Raw genomic sequence first — 18853 nt, forward strand, 5'->3', positions numbered from 1 at the left:
GCATGGGGGCGGGGTCGATTTTTTAAAATATATATTTTTATTTTATATAGTAGAAATGCTGATGTATTTTTTTTCATATATAGTGGTAGTTTAGAAACGCTGACGGAAGCCCATTTAAAATCAGAAGTGGACCGGACCATAGGCGGGTACTATTTTTTTCCCACTCGGAAATATAATATAAAGAAACAAAGGTCGTACTGTTTGTTTTTTAACTAAGAATCTGCGGTGTAATGCTGCGCCCTGGTGGCCGCATCGAGAACCGCTAATCACCCGGGCCGGATGGTTAAACGCCACTCTTGACCCAACACACACCCGACATGGACGTTAGATTATTGTGACGGGCCCGCTTCACTCTCGACATTCCAGTACTCGTCGTCGCTTTTAAAATCGGAAACGTCTGTCGTTAGTGTACATTACAGCCGTTGAGCATGAGCCACTTGATTAAAGTTCCCTAGTTAGCACTCGGTCGCCTGTTTGGCTCACTTAGCTAACTAAGCTAGCATGTCACATGCGGAGTGTTTGTAGCGTCCTTCAACACTCTACAGGCCGGGCGTTATTCCGACCCCGCTCTTTGATGGAAGGGTGAGGGGGAAACGATGCTAACATTCCTCCACATTCTGCTAACGGGTAAGATGCTAGTCTAGGCCCAGGGTGGCTAACATGTAGTTAGTTAGCCCTGTGTGTATCCAAGTTACGCAATATCGGCCAGCTCCCATCGTTGAGGAATTTTACCTGACACCACTGTGTTGTATTGGGTTGGTGCTTAAATTAACTGTTACCTCTGTTGAGCAACGGAGCCGGTTCTCTAATACTGCAGTACTTTTAATCTTAAATTAATGAACCCTAACTGTGTTGTTATTTCAAAATCTTCTTTAACCTTGTTTCTAAAGGTTTAGAGTACGTGTTAATACTCACTGTTAACTGACTTTGAAACCCTGCTTTGGAACCGAAGCCCCTGACCCAGGCTTGAAACCCTAATTCACAATCACAACCCCTATTTAAAACTCGAACCCAGCCGTGAAACTCCTATTTGAAACCTTGAGGCGTGAATCCTTTCTTTGGAGTCACTTTGCATGTTTAAACCCTTGTATAGTTTTTGTATGTTGTTGTTGTTGTTGTTGTTACTCAGCCAGTGTTGATGGGTCTGGTGGAGTCGCTAGAGTTTTGGGTTTTCAAGACAACACATTCAAATAATTTTCTGTTAAAATACTCAACAGATGTTTACTACATTCCAATTTCAAATCATATGAACAGCAAACACTGTTAATATTTGACCTTTACCCTTGTTAGATCGTATTTATGAATTATGTGCTACTTCTTGAAAAAAATAAAATGTAATAATTAAAAAAAAAAAAGAAAATCCTATAACAGTGTGTTATCACCATGAGAAGGTTTCTGATTCTCATTGGGTAATTTTTTTGAGTAAATTAAAACTGAACGCGGGTCCCACAGACCCACGAACACAATACAAGGATTAAAATCCAAACCCAGGTTTGAGACCCTAATTTGAAACCCAAAACATAGACCTTGTTTAAAGCTGCAACTGTGGTTTCAAGCTCAGCTTTGGAACCTTAAATCTTGGTTAAAAACCTAACCCATTCTTGAGTCTCCAATTTAAAAGAGTAATCGTAGCTCAAAACCTTACTTTAAAAGCCTAACCCTTGACCTCCGCTTTAATCCAAGAAGGAACATTTATTGGCATCCAATTCTTCTTGTTGGGTGTATGGTTTCCTTTAAATTCAGCAGCACAGTGATAAGTTGTTGTTGTAAGAGTTGAAATATGTGGTGGTAATTCAGTTTCTCATTTTATCAAAAGGTTTGTTAGGTGTTCTGCGGGACAGAGTCACTGCCTTTGGTAAGCCAGGATTTGGAACGAAGGAGCTCTCCCGCCATGCATAGCGCTAAGGCGTGGTCCTCCTAAATGTTGTTTCTGGTCCTCAGACAGTGTCAGACTTGTGGACGGGGAGAACAAATGTTCCGGCCGCGTTGAGATTCTCCGACATAACCAATGGGGGACAGTTTGCGACCACGGCTGGGACCTCCGCGAGGCTGACGTGGTGTGCCTGGAACTGGCCTGTGGCTTGGCAGAGTCGGCCCTCCACGGAGCAGCGTTTGGTGCCGGCAGGGGAGAGATCTGGCTGCGGCACGTTCAGTGCACGGGACACGAGTCTAGTTTGACCCGCTGTGCCGTCGTCCTCCATAGTCACCCCCGCTGCACGCATGAAAATGATGCAGGGGTGAAATGCTCAGGTGAGACGATCTATCACTAAGGTGCTTTGCATGTGTGCCTGTCTGTGTACATGTTTCGCATATTAAGTTCTAAAACAAAATATCTAAAAGCAAACATTTGCAAATTAAAGACTACTAGTTGTGAGATTGAGGATTTTATACCGCGTTCCAAATTATGAAAATTGTTTTTCTATGCAAATGATTTTCATGATTTTCAAGTCATCAATTTGAATGTGTCCAATGCAGCAAATGACAATTCTCAGTTTTTTACAACCCATAAAATGTCTTAAAACACTGCTGTGGTTCATAGTGCACACAGCTAACAGACACGCTAGCTTCTACTTTTATACAGCCATCGTGCGTTTGTGCTTTGGTTTTTCCATTGGGTTTATTTTGTTGAACCATTTATTTTTTAGTAGAGAATGAAGACAATAATGAAGCTCACTTATTACGTAGCTATCTGTTGATTTGTCTAGAATAATCACCAAACATTTTTGGCCGCTGAAACAATCTGTCGTAAATAGGATGCTGTGATGACGCAAGAAACAAACACGACCGGCGCAAGCTTGCTTGATTCAGAGTCAAACTCGAGTGTTACACAGATTCATTAAACACGAGAATCATTTTCAGAAGGTCAAATCCTCCCTATTTTCTATTTGGATTGTTTTTAATGTAATATTCTATTTGGTGAGTTGGTTCATTTGGAGTTTTCGTATGCGATAATCATCAGTTATATATATTAAAAAAAAACCCTCATAATACAGTACTTAAGTCTGTAGTGATTGTTTCAGTTTTTGAATTTAACTGCTGAAGTAAGTTTTCCACACTATGCTAATTTATTGAAATGCACCACTGTGTATGTAGATAGGTGTGTATATATATTTGACTTTGGTACTCACGAGTGGTTCAACGGATCACATAAGTCACGGTTCGTATCGGACACGGATTTTGAGTCACGGATCGGATCATTTTTTTGGCTCAGCGGAAAAAAAAGAAAGATAAATAGAACTTTGTCTTCATTTATGTTATAAAACGCTTTTGCCCATAAAATAAATAAACTCCTAAAATAAACTCCTAAAGTCTCGCTCTCGCACTCTCTCTCTCTCAATCTCTCTCTCTCTCTCTCTCTCTCTCTCTCTCTCTCTCTTTCTCTCTTGTACGATACATTCATGAACCTCGGAGACATCACAACTCAGCAACACACAAATCCAACCACAACACAGATAACCCAATTCGTTACAATATGCTGTTGAACATTCAAAGATTTCAATGCCTAAAAAGTGTATACAATTTTATAAAGACTTAAAAAAAAAATTTCAGTATAAAAAGAGTTTTAATATAGTTAGCAATAATTGTAACTGTTATTGTATGTATTTTTTTTTTTTATTACAAAAAGTGTATATGTGTACTGTAATGACAACTTGTCTTTAACTTGAATACTTAGATGTGTCATAGGTTGTTGCTCCTGAGTGTTTAAAGATTTCAGTGTCTTAATAATTTACTAAATTAAGAGATCTTTATTGTTAGTGTATTTTTTATTCTGGTGTAATTTCTTAGAATATCACCCGAATGGTTCGCTTTTACTTATTTTTTTCTAAAAAAATGTACCATTTACTTGTCATCTTTTCAAAATAAACATATTTAAAAAAAATAATAATTTGTACCAAAAATATACCGAACCGAAGTTTCCAAAAAAACGAACCGAAATATGATTTAGCGTACCGTTACACCCCTAATATATATATATTTTAAAGTGTTTTAGGTCTCCCACTTTGAACAATTCTGAGGGCTATTGCAATTTCAGCCACTGTGTAGAGTGTGTGGACCAATAACGTGTTCTTGACTGAAATGTAATTTTGCGATTCTTCTTTTTCACACAGGTACCCTTTTCATGCCCATCCTTTCGCTGTTGTCACCCCACAACGTGTTCTCTTCCGGGGAGGCGGTTCGGTTCATCTGCAGCGTCCTGCCGGGTCACCACGTCAGCGACTTCCACCTGCACAAACATGGCGTGGCCACACCTGTGGTGACGCAGAGGGTGGAGATGAGTCAGTCACGGGTGGAGATGACTCTGCCCAACGTCGAGACTTTCCAACAGGGCAGCTATAGTTGTCGCTACAGGGTCAGCGGCAGCTCGCCTTCTCAATTGCTCAGCTCTCCACCAAGCAACTCTGTCAACATCACTGTGGGTAAGTCATTTAGGCTGGGTTCACACCGCAGGCAAATGCGACCCAAATCGGATTTTTTTTGCCCACATGCGACCTGTACTTGATTTTTTTATGACAGTCTGAATGGCTCAATTACGATTTTTTCAAATCCGACTTGGGTCGCTTTCATATGTGGTCCTAAATCGGATACGTATCCGATTTTTTTACAATGCGACCACGGTCTGAACGGCCAGGTCGCATGTATCTGACATTGACGTCATCCGGAGCCCAAAATGCCAAGCAGAGGGAAAGTGCTGGCAGCAGGGGGATCGAATCTGCTCGTGCCACGAGTTGTTTTGAGAAACACTATTGACTTAATATTTTACTTTATTTGTTTCCTACTTGAAACATGAAGCATTAAGTGCACATTTATGATGATAGTAGTAATTCAGCCACCGTTCAGATCGATTCATTTTTTTTACGCACGATTATGACGTCACGTCATCATTAGTGACGTCTCCATGGAATGAGATATTAAAGCCTCGCCTCATAATTTCCCCCAAATACTGTATTTATTTTTCTACCTTCTACCTAATCGCTTCACTGTCTAAATGCCCGGACACACTGGACCACATTTACTTCTGCAAACACAATGTCGGGAGATTTAAAAATAGAGTGGAAAAAAGAGCACTATTTGACTGAACCATGAAAATAAATATTTGCAAAATAACTACCTGAATATATATTTTATTTGGTTAATGGGACTTCTGCTGAACCTTTGCGCGTCTGGAAATCAGGGCTGGGAATTAATTTTCATCTTTACGCAGAACTGTAAGATGCTGTCTTTTTAAGAAAGAAATCTTTTTTGTGTGTAAGTGTTCATATTATAAGTCCGACCACGGTCTCTTTGGTGTCAAAGTCAGTACTTTTACTCAAAGCAACTTTGCAGATTTGATCTCCCCGCTCCCAGAACTTTACCTCCGCCTGCTAGGAGTGCATTTTGGGCTGAGGATGACGTCAATGTCGGATATATGTGACCTGGCGGTTCAGACTGAGGTCGCTTTGCAAAAAAAAAAAAAAAAAATCCCATAGGTATCCAATCTAGGACCACCTATGAAAGTGGCCAAAAACTTTGATTTACTAAGAAGACATTATTCACGCTTTTGAGACAAATAAAATGCACTTTAATCGGACCCTTATTTAATTTCCCAAGCCACGTAGATCCGCAACAAGGATGAAAGAGACGCGGGTTGCCAACCCCTGTTTTAGATGATAAAAATCCATCCATCCATTTTTAGACTTTTTTTTCCTGCCCTGCCATTCTACATATGGAACATGTGTTTATCATGTTGAGATGCTAACACCGCTGTCAAATTGTATCCGAATTGAAGACAAAAGTCAGAATCTTAAAACTACAGCCAAATGGACTTCTGAGTGGAACCTGTCTTGTTACGTCGGTTTGGTCTTGGACAACCCCTCAGGGATTTTTTTTGCCATGGGGTGCCATGTTGAACTTCCTGTGTCCAGTGTGTGAGCATTAACACCAAATTTATCATAAGTGCTCCTCATTCACACTTGACATGCTAACAAGTCACTTGACAGACAACAGGGAGGGAAAATGTGTTGTCTCAAGAATACGTAATACAGTATAAAATATCTGAGGGTTTTATTTCCTTTTATGAGATACAGAAATCGCTTGAACGGTTTGTTCTGTGGTGTGATCACAGTGGAACTCCTGACCCCTGAGCACTGGTACAACACATCCTCTGATGCACCGGCTGGTTCCGTCATCAAGGGCCACAGTTTTAACATCACATGCTCCACACCGCAGCCGTACCCTGGAGGCTCCTTTCAGCTGCGACTCATCCGCCCCAATGGCACAGTGCGCCAGTCTCTGCCGGCCCTCAGCCCCTCCGTCACTTTCACCTTCGCCGGTGCCCAGAGCTCACATGAGGGCTACTACTACTGCCTGTATCGGGTCCAGCTGGGAGGACGCACCTTTGTCTCCAGAGAGAGCCAGGCCCTGCCCATAGCTATAAGAGGTGACACTTCTTTGGCTCCCTCATTATGCATGGCTAAAACTTTATTTGGTTCTAAATGACAGAGTGCAGACACAAATCGATCTGTTGAAGTTGACTCTTGTTCAATTCAATGTGCTATTTGTTTCAAATGGAAACTTGTCTTGCAGACAGTGTAAAAAAGACAGTTAAAAAGCCATTCAAGAAAAAAAAAATGTCTTTTAAATTTGATACACCACAAAGAAGTGTTCAATTCTGACGGTATGATAACTGTGAGCAAAAATATCACAGTATTAAAATTACAGCTCTAAAATCTTTTTTTTTTTAATATTTGGGAAAATAACTTTTTTTCCCCATTGAACACAAGCTATTTTATTTTTAAACACAATACAGAATATTTAGTACATTAAGAAATTTGTACCGTGTTAAGTTGAAAATGAATAAATGTTCTTGTTTTAATTATTCTTCTCAGTAAATAACAGTATCCCATCACTGGTGAACAATTTTTAGAGCACACCCGTGGGCTACTCATGCCTAACTAAGTAGGCCTACCCGCTGGCACCACGTTTAAATTTTTTATTTTTTTTAATCAATATAGCAAAAAGACATCCGTGTTATTATGTGGGAGTTTGCAAAGTTGCTCTCTCTCGTCTTCCTCCCTTCCCTTCGTCCTCCTGCCTGTGTGTGTGTAACTGCTGTCTCCTCCCCTCTCTGCTCACCCTACTTTGTAACTGAGTGAATTGAGTGCTACATAGTTTTCATCCATCCATCCATTATCGATACCGCTTATCCTCACAAGGGTCGCAATCCTTGCTAATTTTCAACAATTATCTTCAAATATGTATAATGTATTTCAAACTAAATTGATGATTTCACTTTACAGGGGCTGTAAGACAGTTTAGAAATGGTTAATACAATGTAAAACAGTTAAGACAATTTAAGATACAGTAGACCATACACACAAGATAAGCGGTTCAGATAATGGATGGATAGATGGAAATGCAATAACAATAAAAAAAATTCTCCCACCTTCAGACCCAGATCCAGTTCTGAGTCCAGTGATGATCAGCTGGCTTGTGTCTGGCCTGACATTTGTTGTCGCTGTCATCATAATTGTCGTTGTGGCCAAAGTGCTGTGCAACAAGGAGAGCAAACCATCTGAACTGGAGCGAGAGACCAGATCTTGTAAGTCAGTGGTTCTCAAAACGTTTTACATGTACCAGCCCTAAAATACTAAGCTCTTGAAGTACAGTGGTACTCCTACTTATGAAATTAATTGGTTCTGGAAGAAATATCTTAACTACAAAGTTTTGTAAGTAGAGACGTGTTTTCCATGTAAATGCCCTAATCCGTTCCAAGCCCCCCAAAATTCAAAAATCAAAACATGGAACAAATACATATTTGTATATTCACAGTGGACAATAAATGAGAGTTGTGCATAATGTAAAAAAACAAAGAATAGAGTAAAGAATAAAAATGATGGTCGTTTACCTTTTAATTGCTGTCCTCATCGCTTTTTGCCCTCTTTGGTTCATGTTCTCAGAAGTGGTTTTTGCCTGGCATTTTGTAACCAACTGATTTAATAACGTGGCGACTGTCGATACATTACGGTCATATTCTTTGGTGAGATCAACCAAACACATCCCTTTTTCATACTTTTCTATTATCTCTTGCTTTAAAGGTAAATGTTTTGTACTTAACTGAACTGTATTTAGGCCAGGGATGGGCAGCTTAAATGCTAAGAGGGGCCCACAATTTTTCATCAGTGCTACATAGGACCACACACTTCCTAACTAAATAAAAAATATTTTAAATATGGATGAAATACAGGCAAAATATGTGCTCTTAATATATTTCATTTTCGATAATGCATTTTTCGATGCATGTATAAAAAAACACTATCCACTCAGGGTGTGAGGCCCGTGGGCCTTCATCTGCTCATCCCAAATTTAGCCAGTGATTATTTTGCGTACAACTAGTATGGGTGGGATGCATACCACATTTTGAGAATAACTCGTTTTTTAAGTAGTGACTTTAGTAGTAGTACCTGGACTCCTTCATAGTTTACAGCAAACTTATCAGTTACAATATGTCCAGTGCTATGTAGTTGCTGTTTTTTCCCTATTCATCATCACAGTGGTTTTGAAATATAAGCAAGATGTGAGTGAAGTGTTTTTTGTTTTGCTGTAAGAGATCTCACAAAATTGTCATTTTCCATACAGGAATTACAGTCATTTATGGTGTATGTCAATTTTTAGGGAATCAAAAGGACATAATTAGCCATGTTTGTTTGTGGGTTTTTGTTTTTTTTAGTGCTTGGATGAAAGTCTAACAACACATGCTTCCATCTACAGGTGTGGAAAACACGTATGTTGCCTTATCAGTTAACAAGATATGATGGTGGATGCAGCCAAGCGCATTGCTGGAGGTATGTTGTTTCTAGCTTGATTACATTTTAGTATTGTATAATAACTGAAATATCTTTCTCCTTGAATAAAGTGATGTGTAGTGCCACCATATTGATCCATAAACAAACATCCATCCTGTTTTGATTTAATGTCATTTGACTAAGTCTGTTTAATCATTTTAGTCTAATGATGTCATTTTATAAAGCGCTGGATATTGTCACTGTCGTATTTGTATAACCAATCATGTTCGTTAATGTCTTTTATTGTATGTCTTATTTTATATTGTGTTGTTGATCGCTTGGAGACTACATGTAGGGAATTAAAATGGAGAATGGCTTTCTGCTTTACAACACTAGGAAGTGGACCGTGAAAGTGCTGCGGGTGCGGCTGTGTCCACGATGGATTCATGCGGCACCACAGAACCAGTTGGCTTGGTCAGCAATCCCTGCTGCACCACTTCACTGTCTGGACGCTACAAGGTTTCTACTGTGTTTTGAATGTCACATTGCTGTATCTCCACTATATCTTCTAGCAATTAAAACACTTGGGCCTTGATCTCTAAAGGAGATATGTTATGGAAAATATGATGGGTGGCCTTTTTTTTTTTTTTTACCAATTATATATTTTATACCAATATTTAATAGTTGGCATGCCTCCCCACCCATCAAGTGTGAAATTAAACAACCCAGCAATTATTTTGCAGGTTGCCTATTATTATTATTATTATATAATTTTTGTTTTATTATAAAAAAATGTCCTTGAGCAAGCAGTTCTAAATTTTGCCCAACTGTGAGGCATATTTAATGTAATTTAATAATATATTTTATTTAAATACTAACAGACCCCCCACCGCCCCTCAACTTTGAAGTTACCAAACAGTACTTTTTCTACATCTTAAATTAGGCACGGACTGGAATCAGATTCTGACGGTATGATAACACTGAGCATAAGTATGGCAGTATTGCAAGAAACAAAATGTAGAATATTTGGTACAGTAGTAATTGTGTACCATGTTTACTCATTCATTCCCAGGGATGTATTTTTATGTTTTAAGAATCCAGACATTCAATCCCTGGTATTTATTTTTGTCTTTTACAATTTTTCACACGAGAGGGTAAAGGATGGTCTGAAAATGGCTGGCATTGAATTCGTAAGTTAAAATAAATTCTGTATCTTAAACGGACACTGGGATGTGCTTAACATTGGCACTTATATAATAGGTTTGCATGTAAAAATTACATCAGTACCAAAGTGTCCCCCCCAAAAGACTCTGTAGTGATTTAAGGTCTTTTTTGGTGATTAGATTTATGGCAAATTTCCACGCCCCAAAAGGGGGCGTGGTTTATGTTATGTTTTCGGTCCCAGCGGCTACGTCACGCGAGGAAGGCATGCATGGTAATATTGCTCGCTTTGACAGTTCTGTTGTCTAAAACGGCGACCGATCGCCACCAAAATGCAAATGCACATTACTACTCTTGTCCACTTCAACCTGTTAAAGAATAAAAGTGCTCTGCACAATAGTTTGGATTTATTGACATAAAAAGCGATCTCATCATGATCACCTCCACAAAATCAAAAATACCGTGGTGATTGCTTCTCCACTTTCACAAGCTGAAGCGGACAAGAGCATGAATGCGCACACGAACCCCAACTGGTTATATTTCGGACATTTAGCGACACTAAACTCGTGTCTTGGGAGGGAGAGAGACGGTGGCTTGCAGCAGCAGCAGCAGGCAGATTGGAGCCCCCCGCTTCCCTCCCCGGCTAAAAGTAGGATTGGGACGGCTAATAGCAGCAACTAGCTTCAGGCCGTTAATACAAAAGGTGTTAGCACAACAACATTAGCTCCTTACTGTCCACACAGTGTGTGGAGGTGAAGATGAACCTGTGTCTTCATGTCGCCTCGCAAGCAGTCGCGTGCGGTGTCCCTGCTTTTTGCTTGCAGCTGCCACCTTCTGCCCGAGTGAAGCGGCTTGAGAGTGACAAAAGCCCTCATCGAACAGCGAACGAAAAGTTCCAGCGAGGCTGACTGCACAGCTTAGTGTGGCTGCATTGGAACGTGCCATTTCAGCTGTTATCTTCCAAATTGGACGGCGCGTTGTAAGTAAAAAAAAACTGGGGACATTTCTCATCCAAATAAATGTGCACGTCTACTCATTCCCACTTCAGTCTCTGTAAATATCCTGACTGGTGTTTAATGCCTCGCCCGTCCTAACCGTGATCAGCAAAGAAGCAGCTTTTTTTAAGCAAAGAAACAGTGGGTTTTTTTAGGGGCAAAGAAGCACTGTGTGCTCGTCCCAGCCTAAATTTATGTAGCTCTGCTGACTTCCAAATTTCCTCACTCTCATATAATTCAGCCACAGAGAGGTTAATCCTTTTGATATGTTGAAGTGGTCATTAGTAGGGATGTCCACATGAATTTTAGTGCCAATTGATCTCCGTTTTTGGACGTTAGTACAAAGTACAATGATTTCCAATGGGGAGCTTGTAATCGGTTCCTCCAGTGACTCTGACCGAACAAGTATAGAACGGTAGGGGGCGCGGCCATTTTCCTCATTAAAAGAAGGCGCAAGATATTGGACCCCCAGCTGCTCCTGATGCTGCGTTATCAGGAAGGTGAATAAAGCGCTATACAAGTGAAAGCCCATTTATCAATTCTTAGTGTAGAAAACACGTGAATATTAAAATATGTGCAATAACTATACACCTACAACACAATAATAATCACAATAAAAATAATAGATTGGGATGGAATACAGAGAAATATTTCCCTACATTGTTAAGGCGAGGCAGCGCCTCAGCGTGCGCCTCAGAGAATATGGAAGGGTGAGACAAATATGATTTAACCTCCATTGCGACGCTTTCTTTTCGGCTCATATCTTCTTCAACCCTTTTGTGGTTTTGCTCATGTTTTCAGCAAGCAGGACAGAGATTTGACTTTCTTTGCAGCAGCATTAGGGGCAGTGATAGTGGAAGTTCTCCTTCCTTGATCTAGGTCAGCAGTGGTGGCAGGTGATGTATCTGGCAGGTTCACAGCCTCCTTAATGGTGGACTTGATGGTGTCATCCGTGTGAGAAAAGATTCTCTTGAAACAGGGATCAGTTAAGTGTGTGCACGTTGAACTCTCCGTCATTTGGAAAATGGAACCCCAACTTGTCAGTACGTCACGAATGAGGGATTTTCCAGGAATGTTTTGGATTGCCTGATTCTTGTTCAATTCTCTCTTCCTTTTCCAGCCGTGAGAGATTCCCTGTACAAGGTGCCTGCATGCTCATAGAGCCGAGTCAACTCTGTGAATTTTGAGCACTTTGGCTACAGCTAGGTTTAGATAGTCTTTTGTTTGTTTGCTGAGTGCAATTTAAAAAAAAAAAAAATTATTTAGTTGTTAAAACTGACCAGACTCAGTTTCAATTTCTTAGGGGCGCTCTCCTCAACTTCAACAGCAGCTGCTGTACATGTTTGTGGAGGTGTCTTTTGGGCTTTTCCAGCACTTTTCCAGTTGTTGATGCTGCTTGAAGCTCTTCAGCAATCTGTTAGGCCTACTCATGGGCTGAAGCCAGGGACACCTGCACGTCAGGGCTAATGGACTCTATGCACGCAGCACTTGTGCATTCGGTCTAAGCTGGCACGTTAACTTCCGCTCGGCATGTGAACGCTTGGTTACGGCATGGGAAACGCATTCAAGGTCAAAACCGAGTTGACGCTGAACATTGCAGCGCACAGCAAAGTTGGCTTGGGAAGTTGCCTCCTCGTCTTGGAAAGTAAAATGTTTGATGCTAATTCCACCTCGAAAAGTACGAGCACTGAGTTATTGAAAACATACTACCTATTCCATAACCCCAGGTTAGTGCACGTTTAACAGACTACAGATGTTATTTTTCAATCAGATGGCATCCCAATAGTTTGTAACGCATATTGACAGCTGAAACGTATGCCATCTGACCTTTCCACAGTAAAGGTTTAATGCCTTCCTGTGCATAAGCTCCATTCACCATTCCTCGTTTACCCACCACAGTGAAAATCGGTGGACACAGTTTCTGATTTTCTCTGTGGCGCCGCCTTTTTTTATTGCGAAACACTAGCTCCGCGTATGATTGCGTGGCAGTCCAATCTCACGCTTCGACTACATCTAAAGAAAGAGTCAGTTGTCAACAAAGCTCCAATAACAGTGGAAAAAAGTCACAAGATGGGAGGCAGTGGCTCATTTGCATGAGACGGAACCGTCCTTGCTTTTGAGCAAGTAAATGGGCTGTAGTCCTTAACCCTTTGCGTAGTTTGACCAAATAAATCTCAAAGACAAATGGGGAGGAAAAGGCATAATGTTTCCTTTCACCTGACCCATATGTTTAAAATGGCTAGTAGCAAACAAATTTAAGTTTTCTCTCCTTATAAAACAACCTGGTGAAGATTTAGTGACACACTGGAGCAAGTGATTAGTTCATAACCACAACATTAGAACCTTGGGATTTCTCAGGTTTCCTTTCTTTATTCTGGAAGTTTGTTCAGTTTTATAGTGGTTCCAAGTGTGCAGTTTCCTCCTGCAGTAACTATACCGACCAGCAAGACCACATTACGAACACTTGCAAAATATCCAATAGTGTATCTAATATTCTGCATGGTAATGGATAGTTTTGATTGAGACTCTCAGATGTATTCATTTAAGATTTCTTGTGGTTATAGTTTGCAAATGTACTACATCACAAGAGCTGTGTTGAGTATTTGGGTCACCTCAATTATGATTCAGACAACTTGTGACGAGGCAGTACATTTGTACACATTAAATCTAGTGAATGACCTTTGAACAGTTTCATTCAAAACCCAACATCAAATATAAGCATCAGTACAGTGCAAAGGAACAGAACGTTACAGCTACAGGTCACAGCCTGTCAGCTGTCCAAACAAAGTAAAGATGTTTTAACACTACAAAAAAAAAAAAAAAAAAGTTCAATCAGTTTACATAAAAATTGGTAAATATGCCAGTAAAACGGCAAACAGGGTTTCATTTTACTTTAATTTACAGCTGCTGGACACAGCAGTTCTCCAGTTTTTTAACATGCTTCCCGTATATATTCATGTAAGCCTTGCGCATTACCTCATGCGCCTGACATAACTGACAGAGCCATTGCGTTCAAAGTCAGTGTTTAGGCTCGATTCAGCATTAATACACATTTAGAGTTGCTACGCGCTCAAGTGGCACAATGTGACTAACTTTTTTTTTTTTTATTAAAAGATTTGTGCAGTACTAAGGACGAACTCCACTAATTTGTGTACCTGGTTCTCCAGAGCAATGATTTATGTAGAGAATGCTTTTGTATTTTTAATCTAACCCATCTATGCATTGTATGTCATGTACATTGCTGCATTTCAAGGTATAAATGTCACTGTTGATTAAAATGTTAAGTTGAATGTTCCATTTTCCACACAGATTTGTCTTTTATTTTATTATTTTGACAGCAGTTAAAACCTTGTGATCAGGATAGTACAAAAATAATCTGAAGCCAAGAATATCTATCGCATGTGCAGATTTCTGTAGGTATGGACTTGGATTAAAACAACATGCAACTTGTTACAAAACCACTGAGGCACTTCTGTTTTGCTCGTCTGTTCCAACGCAACAAGGAACATATGGACCAGTCTTTTAACTCCAGTGACCGCAGTCTACAACAATGAACAGTAACGCTGGCCTCTTATTTGGTCACAAGACGCCAGAAGGGAATTAAAAAAAAAAAAAAAAAGCTCTCAGATAAAATGTCATTTAAAGTAAAACAGCCCTATACTGGGCATGATTGTTCTGAAATCATTCTATTTTCCTGGTGTAATTGTTTGTCTCCATGTTTGAGAAGACGAGGTAGAGTAAAACTGCTGCAACGAGGAAGCACACCAACTGCACCCAGACTGGGATGAAGCGGGACGACTGAGGTTCTTTGGGAACATCTAGATGAGATTTCTTGGGTGTTGCTCTCAGCCTGGCGCTTGTGTACGGCGACGACGCAGTGTCGTACGTGTAGCGTCTGAAGACCAACAGCAAGTTTGTCACACACTTGCCAGTAACTCGATGCTCATGAACACCCCAAAAAGTCAGAAGGTTGTCTCTGAGCAATACTTGGCAAAATGGTATCTGATTTGACATTGAAGTGGCTGTAATAAAATCTTGGTCAATTTGGACCTAAATGCACCACATTGCATTATTAGCTTGATCATAGTAGGACGAATACTACTGGCTAATTTTTGGACAAAATACTCACTCGTGTTGAACTTTCCTCTCAGTCCACTCTGGTCTTGCACTCATGTAAAGCCGACTACTGTAGACAGACAGTGCACACAAAGTAACCAGTCAAAAATACAAAAATAAAAGCATAAAAAGGAGACATGGTGGATTTTTCTTTTTTAGTTACAGGTTGTAATTATTTTGTCAAAATGCACAAACCATTAAGCACAGTTAAAACATCCACCGTTAATAGCCAATGCAGAGCACGACTTTCGTTATGATAGGTTAGGGCGAGCAGCTATTTATTCAGCCCAGACACTGAACTGAAGAAAAAAGCTAGCCCCTGTCAAGACGAAGTAAAACCACCATTTCTATTTTCACTTGTGGAGGCAAGAGGTAATTCATCACCAAGCAATTCATAATTCGATTTTCCATAATATGTCACCTTTAATATTGGAACACTACAGCCAGAGCTGGGCACTTGACTATTTTTTTGCCGGTCCGGCCGCGACCCTCCACCCTTGACCTGGGTACCTTTCCGGCCGCGACCCTCCGGCCATATTCATAAACATTGTCGGCCCCCGCCCCATTCCGACCCCCCCCCCCCAAAAAAGCGTCCGTAATTGACGTCGCTGCGGGAGAGACATTAACGGTAGAGGCTTTTTAAAGATCATTAGCTGGCTAATTTACTATTCGAACCTGCTATGGACACGCTTCAAATGCCCCAGTAGTACTTACCCAACTGCGTGCTTACTTGCATTGCGAGCCCCAGGGTTGGATTTGTCGTATTGTATAATTATTTGGGCGGCCATTTGACGGTCAGAAGTCGCAGTCAAGTTACTTATTAATTTTGTACACTTCCCGGCCTTCAAAATAAAAGCGTACCAGCAAACCACTATACAATGCAGGTTTGCTATGGCGTATTTCTGGAAGTAGGGAACGCCAGAAAAAGTGCAGGAACTCCACCTTGATGTGCTAGCGTCTGAATATACTCGCAGACACAAATTGTTTTGAAACAAGTCGGCGGGCGTCGCTTCAAAAAGACAGCAACAACAATGCATATTGTGCCTGCTACAAACATAAAGGGATGACTAGACGATGCATTTAATTTTATTGCGAAAACGATCTGGAAGGTGGCAGCTAAGGGGGAACGTGGGTGAGTAGCTTGTTTTTACTTTGAGTGATGGGACTTTGCAGCAACGAGCTGCGTGGCTCATCCGTCTCCGTGTGGGAAACTGTATGTCATCGCAACATGTGAGTCAGCAACGTGCGCTCAAGCGTGTTTGTATTTCCTTATCGTCACATCACGTAACCCACGCCTCCCACCTGCAACTGGGGCATACCATTACAAGAGGGGGCGGAGGGGCAATACCATAATCCCTATAACAGCAGTTGTCGCTCGCGTAGACGCGGGAGTAGAAAGAAGCCTAAAAAGAAGCCTTTCACAGAGTAGGCTGAGATGATGTTTGGTCGCCTCGCGAGCACGTCACACGCATGAGGGCCGATTAGTGGGCCAGACTAAAATCAACTTCCGGCCATGCTTAGTCCAGCCGTTTTTTAAAAATGTGTCACTCCCCACCCCTCCGCCCCCAAAATGGGCATCCGGCCGCCCCAGAGGGTCCGGCCCAGGGACAGTCCTGCCCAGCTCTGACTACAGCAAACACTTTGTAATATAACTTACTTGTCTTCTGGCAACTGACTCCTGGCCTACAAAAGGACAAAAATGATATTGATCAAATATTGACAATACACAGATATAAAAAGAAAAGTAGCACACCTAAGTAGCAAATTATTCTACAGAGATGTAAAATATGTATGTGTTACTTACAGGTGTACTGTAAACATATGTGACTTCCTCCTCTGAAATAGGGAGAAAAAAACATTTGGTTGTCAAGGCAGCTATGGAACTCTTCAGAGGACTAAAAAGCATCCTGCTGGACATCTTTGGAATTTCTCAAGCATTCCAATACCCAAGTCAATGGAAGTACTGTTGTCTTAATTGCGCTACAAAGTGGGGTGACAACATACAGGTGGTTTGTGCTTGTATGGCTGGGTGATATGGCCTTAAAATAACATCTTCAATTTTTACTTTTAATCACAAAGTATGATTTTATTTTTTTCCCATTTGCTTGTAGAAAACACAAATGATAATAACAATAGTCATTGTGCACTCTCCCCCGCCCCACGGGGATTATTGTCTACATCCACAGAAATAAGTGAATCCTTTTTTCTTTACAGTTAATGTGAAAATAAGTCTCAAACGTGTACAGTCTGTAAATAACATTGTTAATATATTAGCATTATAACTTAAATGATTGAACTTTATAAAATGAGCCATCAAACTCCACGGCTCAGTTAATTCATTTGCTGCGAACCCCTCTTGCTCTCTTGTTGTCTTATGTAAAGTTGCACAGGTGAAGGAGGAGACCTCTGCAAAATATTTGCGGGATGGAAGCACATTCCTCGGGTCAAAAGTTCCCAACAACATGAATCACTGCGTTTGCAACATATATATTTGTACCATGTCTTCAGCAGTATTCCGCATGATCCACTAAAAATAATAATAATCGTCCTGACAGATCGAGTCTAATAAGTCGCCCAGCCCTACTTGTGTGGGTTTGAATTAAACCAAGTGGCATGTTGCTTGTCAAGGTTGTGCCAAAGCAAACTTCATACCTGTCAACCCCGGGCTGTGCTGAATCTTACAAAAGTAGTAATTAGCCCGTACATTTCTGTATCTAATCTTACACCGTATCTATTTTTAATTTTACACAGTATTTATCGCTGGGGGGGGGGGGTTACATCTGTCTGCAGCAGATTTAGACTCTGCTTGGTTAAAAAGCTAACACATTACACCAATTCAAGAAAAATGTGTATTAAAACCACTTTACCTTCTTCTCTGTAGTAGGTTTTGTCCGGTTTTGTCGGCGAAGCTCTTTTCCCTTTGGCCATCGCTTCTCTAATTTTCTTCTCGTACAGACTTCGTGTGGAGTCTTTAGTAAAGGGAGACACACTATGAGCGATGGTAACAATACAATAAAGAATAGAAAGCCAACGAAAAACATGTAGCCGCGAGTATATAGAGCAAGACTGACTGCTCACCAACGACAGGACCATGTTTTATCCCGTATTCATCAAGCAGGTCGCTGATCTCCTCCGCAGATTTAGCGCTGAGTTTATACATAATGCGTCTGGAGGTTAATGTCTCACGTGTAGTTAATATCGGACTGTCTCGGTTGCTAAAAATAAATATGCTTGGCAGTACTTGGGGCGCTCCTTTTTTCCTGCGCTTGTCGTTTGACGCATTACAGCCCAGCGGTGTCTAGACACTTAATCGTACTGATAAAGAAAAATTTCGCATCTCAACACTGTTTATTCCTGCTTTCCCATTTTTAGCACGTTTTTCCATACACACACGACAATGGGACTAAATGTTACTTGTGTAACGCCCAAAATTTTTGCCCTGAAGTGAAAGCAATCGCACCTCCATAGTGTTTACTTCCGCGTTCCATCGCACCCATTTTAAACTGTCATCTCCAAATGCAGCGCCGCCAAGTGGCTCCTGCTACTAATCAAGTGTTGGCGTTTTGTATCAGGGATTAACTGTTGCAGGTATTGGACACTTGGATGATCTTAACATTGGCAGTTATATAATAGGTTTGCATGTAAAAATGACATAATTACTGAAATGACCCCCCCCCCCTCCCCCAAATACTCTGTAGTGATTTAAGGGATTTTTTTTGTGATTAGATTTACAACAAATTGGCCTGCCCGGCTTGTTATTTTATCGATTTCAGCGGTCTACTCCACGGGAGGGAGGCAAGCGTGGAAATATTGCTCGCT

The 18853-nt window shown here is 40.8% G+C and overlaps 2 protein-coding genes across 5 annotated transcripts; one reads left to right on the forward strand and one right to left on the reverse strand.

Annotated features, from left to right (window-relative positions):
• Positions 1 to 253: 253 nt before the first annotated feature.
• Positions 254 to 14213, forward strand: LOC147152592 (uncharacterized). Of its 2 annotated transcripts, XR_015089246.1 has the most exons (9): positions 582 to 627; positions 1817 to 1855; positions 1942 to 2250; positions 4110 to 4418; positions 6104 to 6418; positions 7430 to 7579; positions 8749 to 8822; positions 9159 to 9281; positions 10748 to 14213. XR_015089246.1 is itself a non-coding variant. In XM_086048895.1 (8 exons), the coding sequence occupies exons 1-7, from the start codon at positions 597 to 599 to the stop codon at positions 8790 to 8792; spliced, it is 1197 nt and encodes a 398-aa protein (XP_085905021.1). In that variant the 5' UTR covers positions 254 to 596; the 3' UTR covers positions 8793 to 8822; positions 9159 to 14213. The 2 variants fall into 2 exon arrangements, 1 of the variants encoding a protein (XP_085905021.1); XM_086048895.1 differs by having other exon boundaries at positions 254 to 627; positions 9159 to 14213.
• LOC147152593 (uncharacterized) lies at positions 13269 to 18587 on the reverse strand. 3 transcript variants are annotated; one of them, XM_086048927.1, is made up of 6 exons: positions 18495 to 18587; positions 17902 to 18003; positions 16839 to 16870; positions 16692 to 16717; positions 15048 to 15104; positions 13269 to 14813 (listed from the first exon to the last, which is right to left on the reverse strand). In XM_086048927.1, exons 1-6 carry the CDS (start codon positions 18529 to 18531, stop codon positions 14600 to 14602), a joined length of 468 nt encoding a protein of 155 aa, XP_085905053.1. In that variant the 5' UTR covers positions 18532 to 18587; the 3' UTR covers positions 13269 to 14599. The 3 variants fall into 3 exon arrangements, with proteins under 3 accessions (XP_085905053.1, XP_085905044.1, XP_085905035.1); XM_086048918.1 differs by lacking the exon at positions 18495 to 18587 and adding an exon at positions 18113 to 18488 and having other exon boundaries at positions 15048 to 15101; XM_086048909.1 differs by lacking the exon at positions 18495 to 18587 and adding an exon at positions 18113 to 18488.
• Between the last annotated feature and the right edge of the window lie 266 nt (positions 18588 to 18853).

Source organism: Filicampus tigris, chromosome 1 (assembly GCF_054856515.1).
Source record: "Filicampus tigris isolate MCC_2025a chromosome 1, RoL_Ftig_1.0, whole genome shotgun sequence".
Taxonomy (NCBI): domain Eukaryota; kingdom Metazoa; phylum Chordata; class Actinopteri; order Syngnathiformes; family Syngnathidae; genus Filicampus; species Filicampus tigris.

What these genes read in the sequence shown, in the direction of transcription:
- LOC147152592 (XM_086048895.1), top strand. Translation starts at nt 597, where the DNA reads ATGCTAACATTCCTCCACATTCTGCTAACGG. An exon ending in TGCAGGGGTGAAATGCTCAG is followed by an intron (nt 2,251 to 4,109) that starts GTGAGACGATCT and finishes TTTTTCACACAG; the next exon opens with GTACCCTTTTCATGCCCATC. An exon ending in GGAGCGAGAGACCAGATCTT is followed by an intron (nt 7,580 to 8,748) that starts GTAAGTCAGTGG and finishes TTCCATCTACAG; the next exon opens with GTGTGGAAAACACGTATGTT.
- LOC147152593 (XM_086048909.1), bottom strand. Translation starts at nt 18,194, where the DNA reads ATGTATAAACTCAGCGCTAAATCTGCGGAGGAGATCAGCGACCTGCTT. An exon ending in AACCTACTACAGAGAAGAAG is followed by an intron (nt 16,871 to 17,901) that starts GTAAAGTGGTTT and finishes TCCCTATTTCAG; the next exon opens with AGGAGGAAGTCACATATGTT. An exon ending in CATATGTTTACAGTACACCT is followed by an intron (nt 16,718 to 16,838) that starts GTAAGTAACACA and finishes GTCCTTTTGTAG; the next exon opens with GCCAGGAGTCAGTTGCCAGA.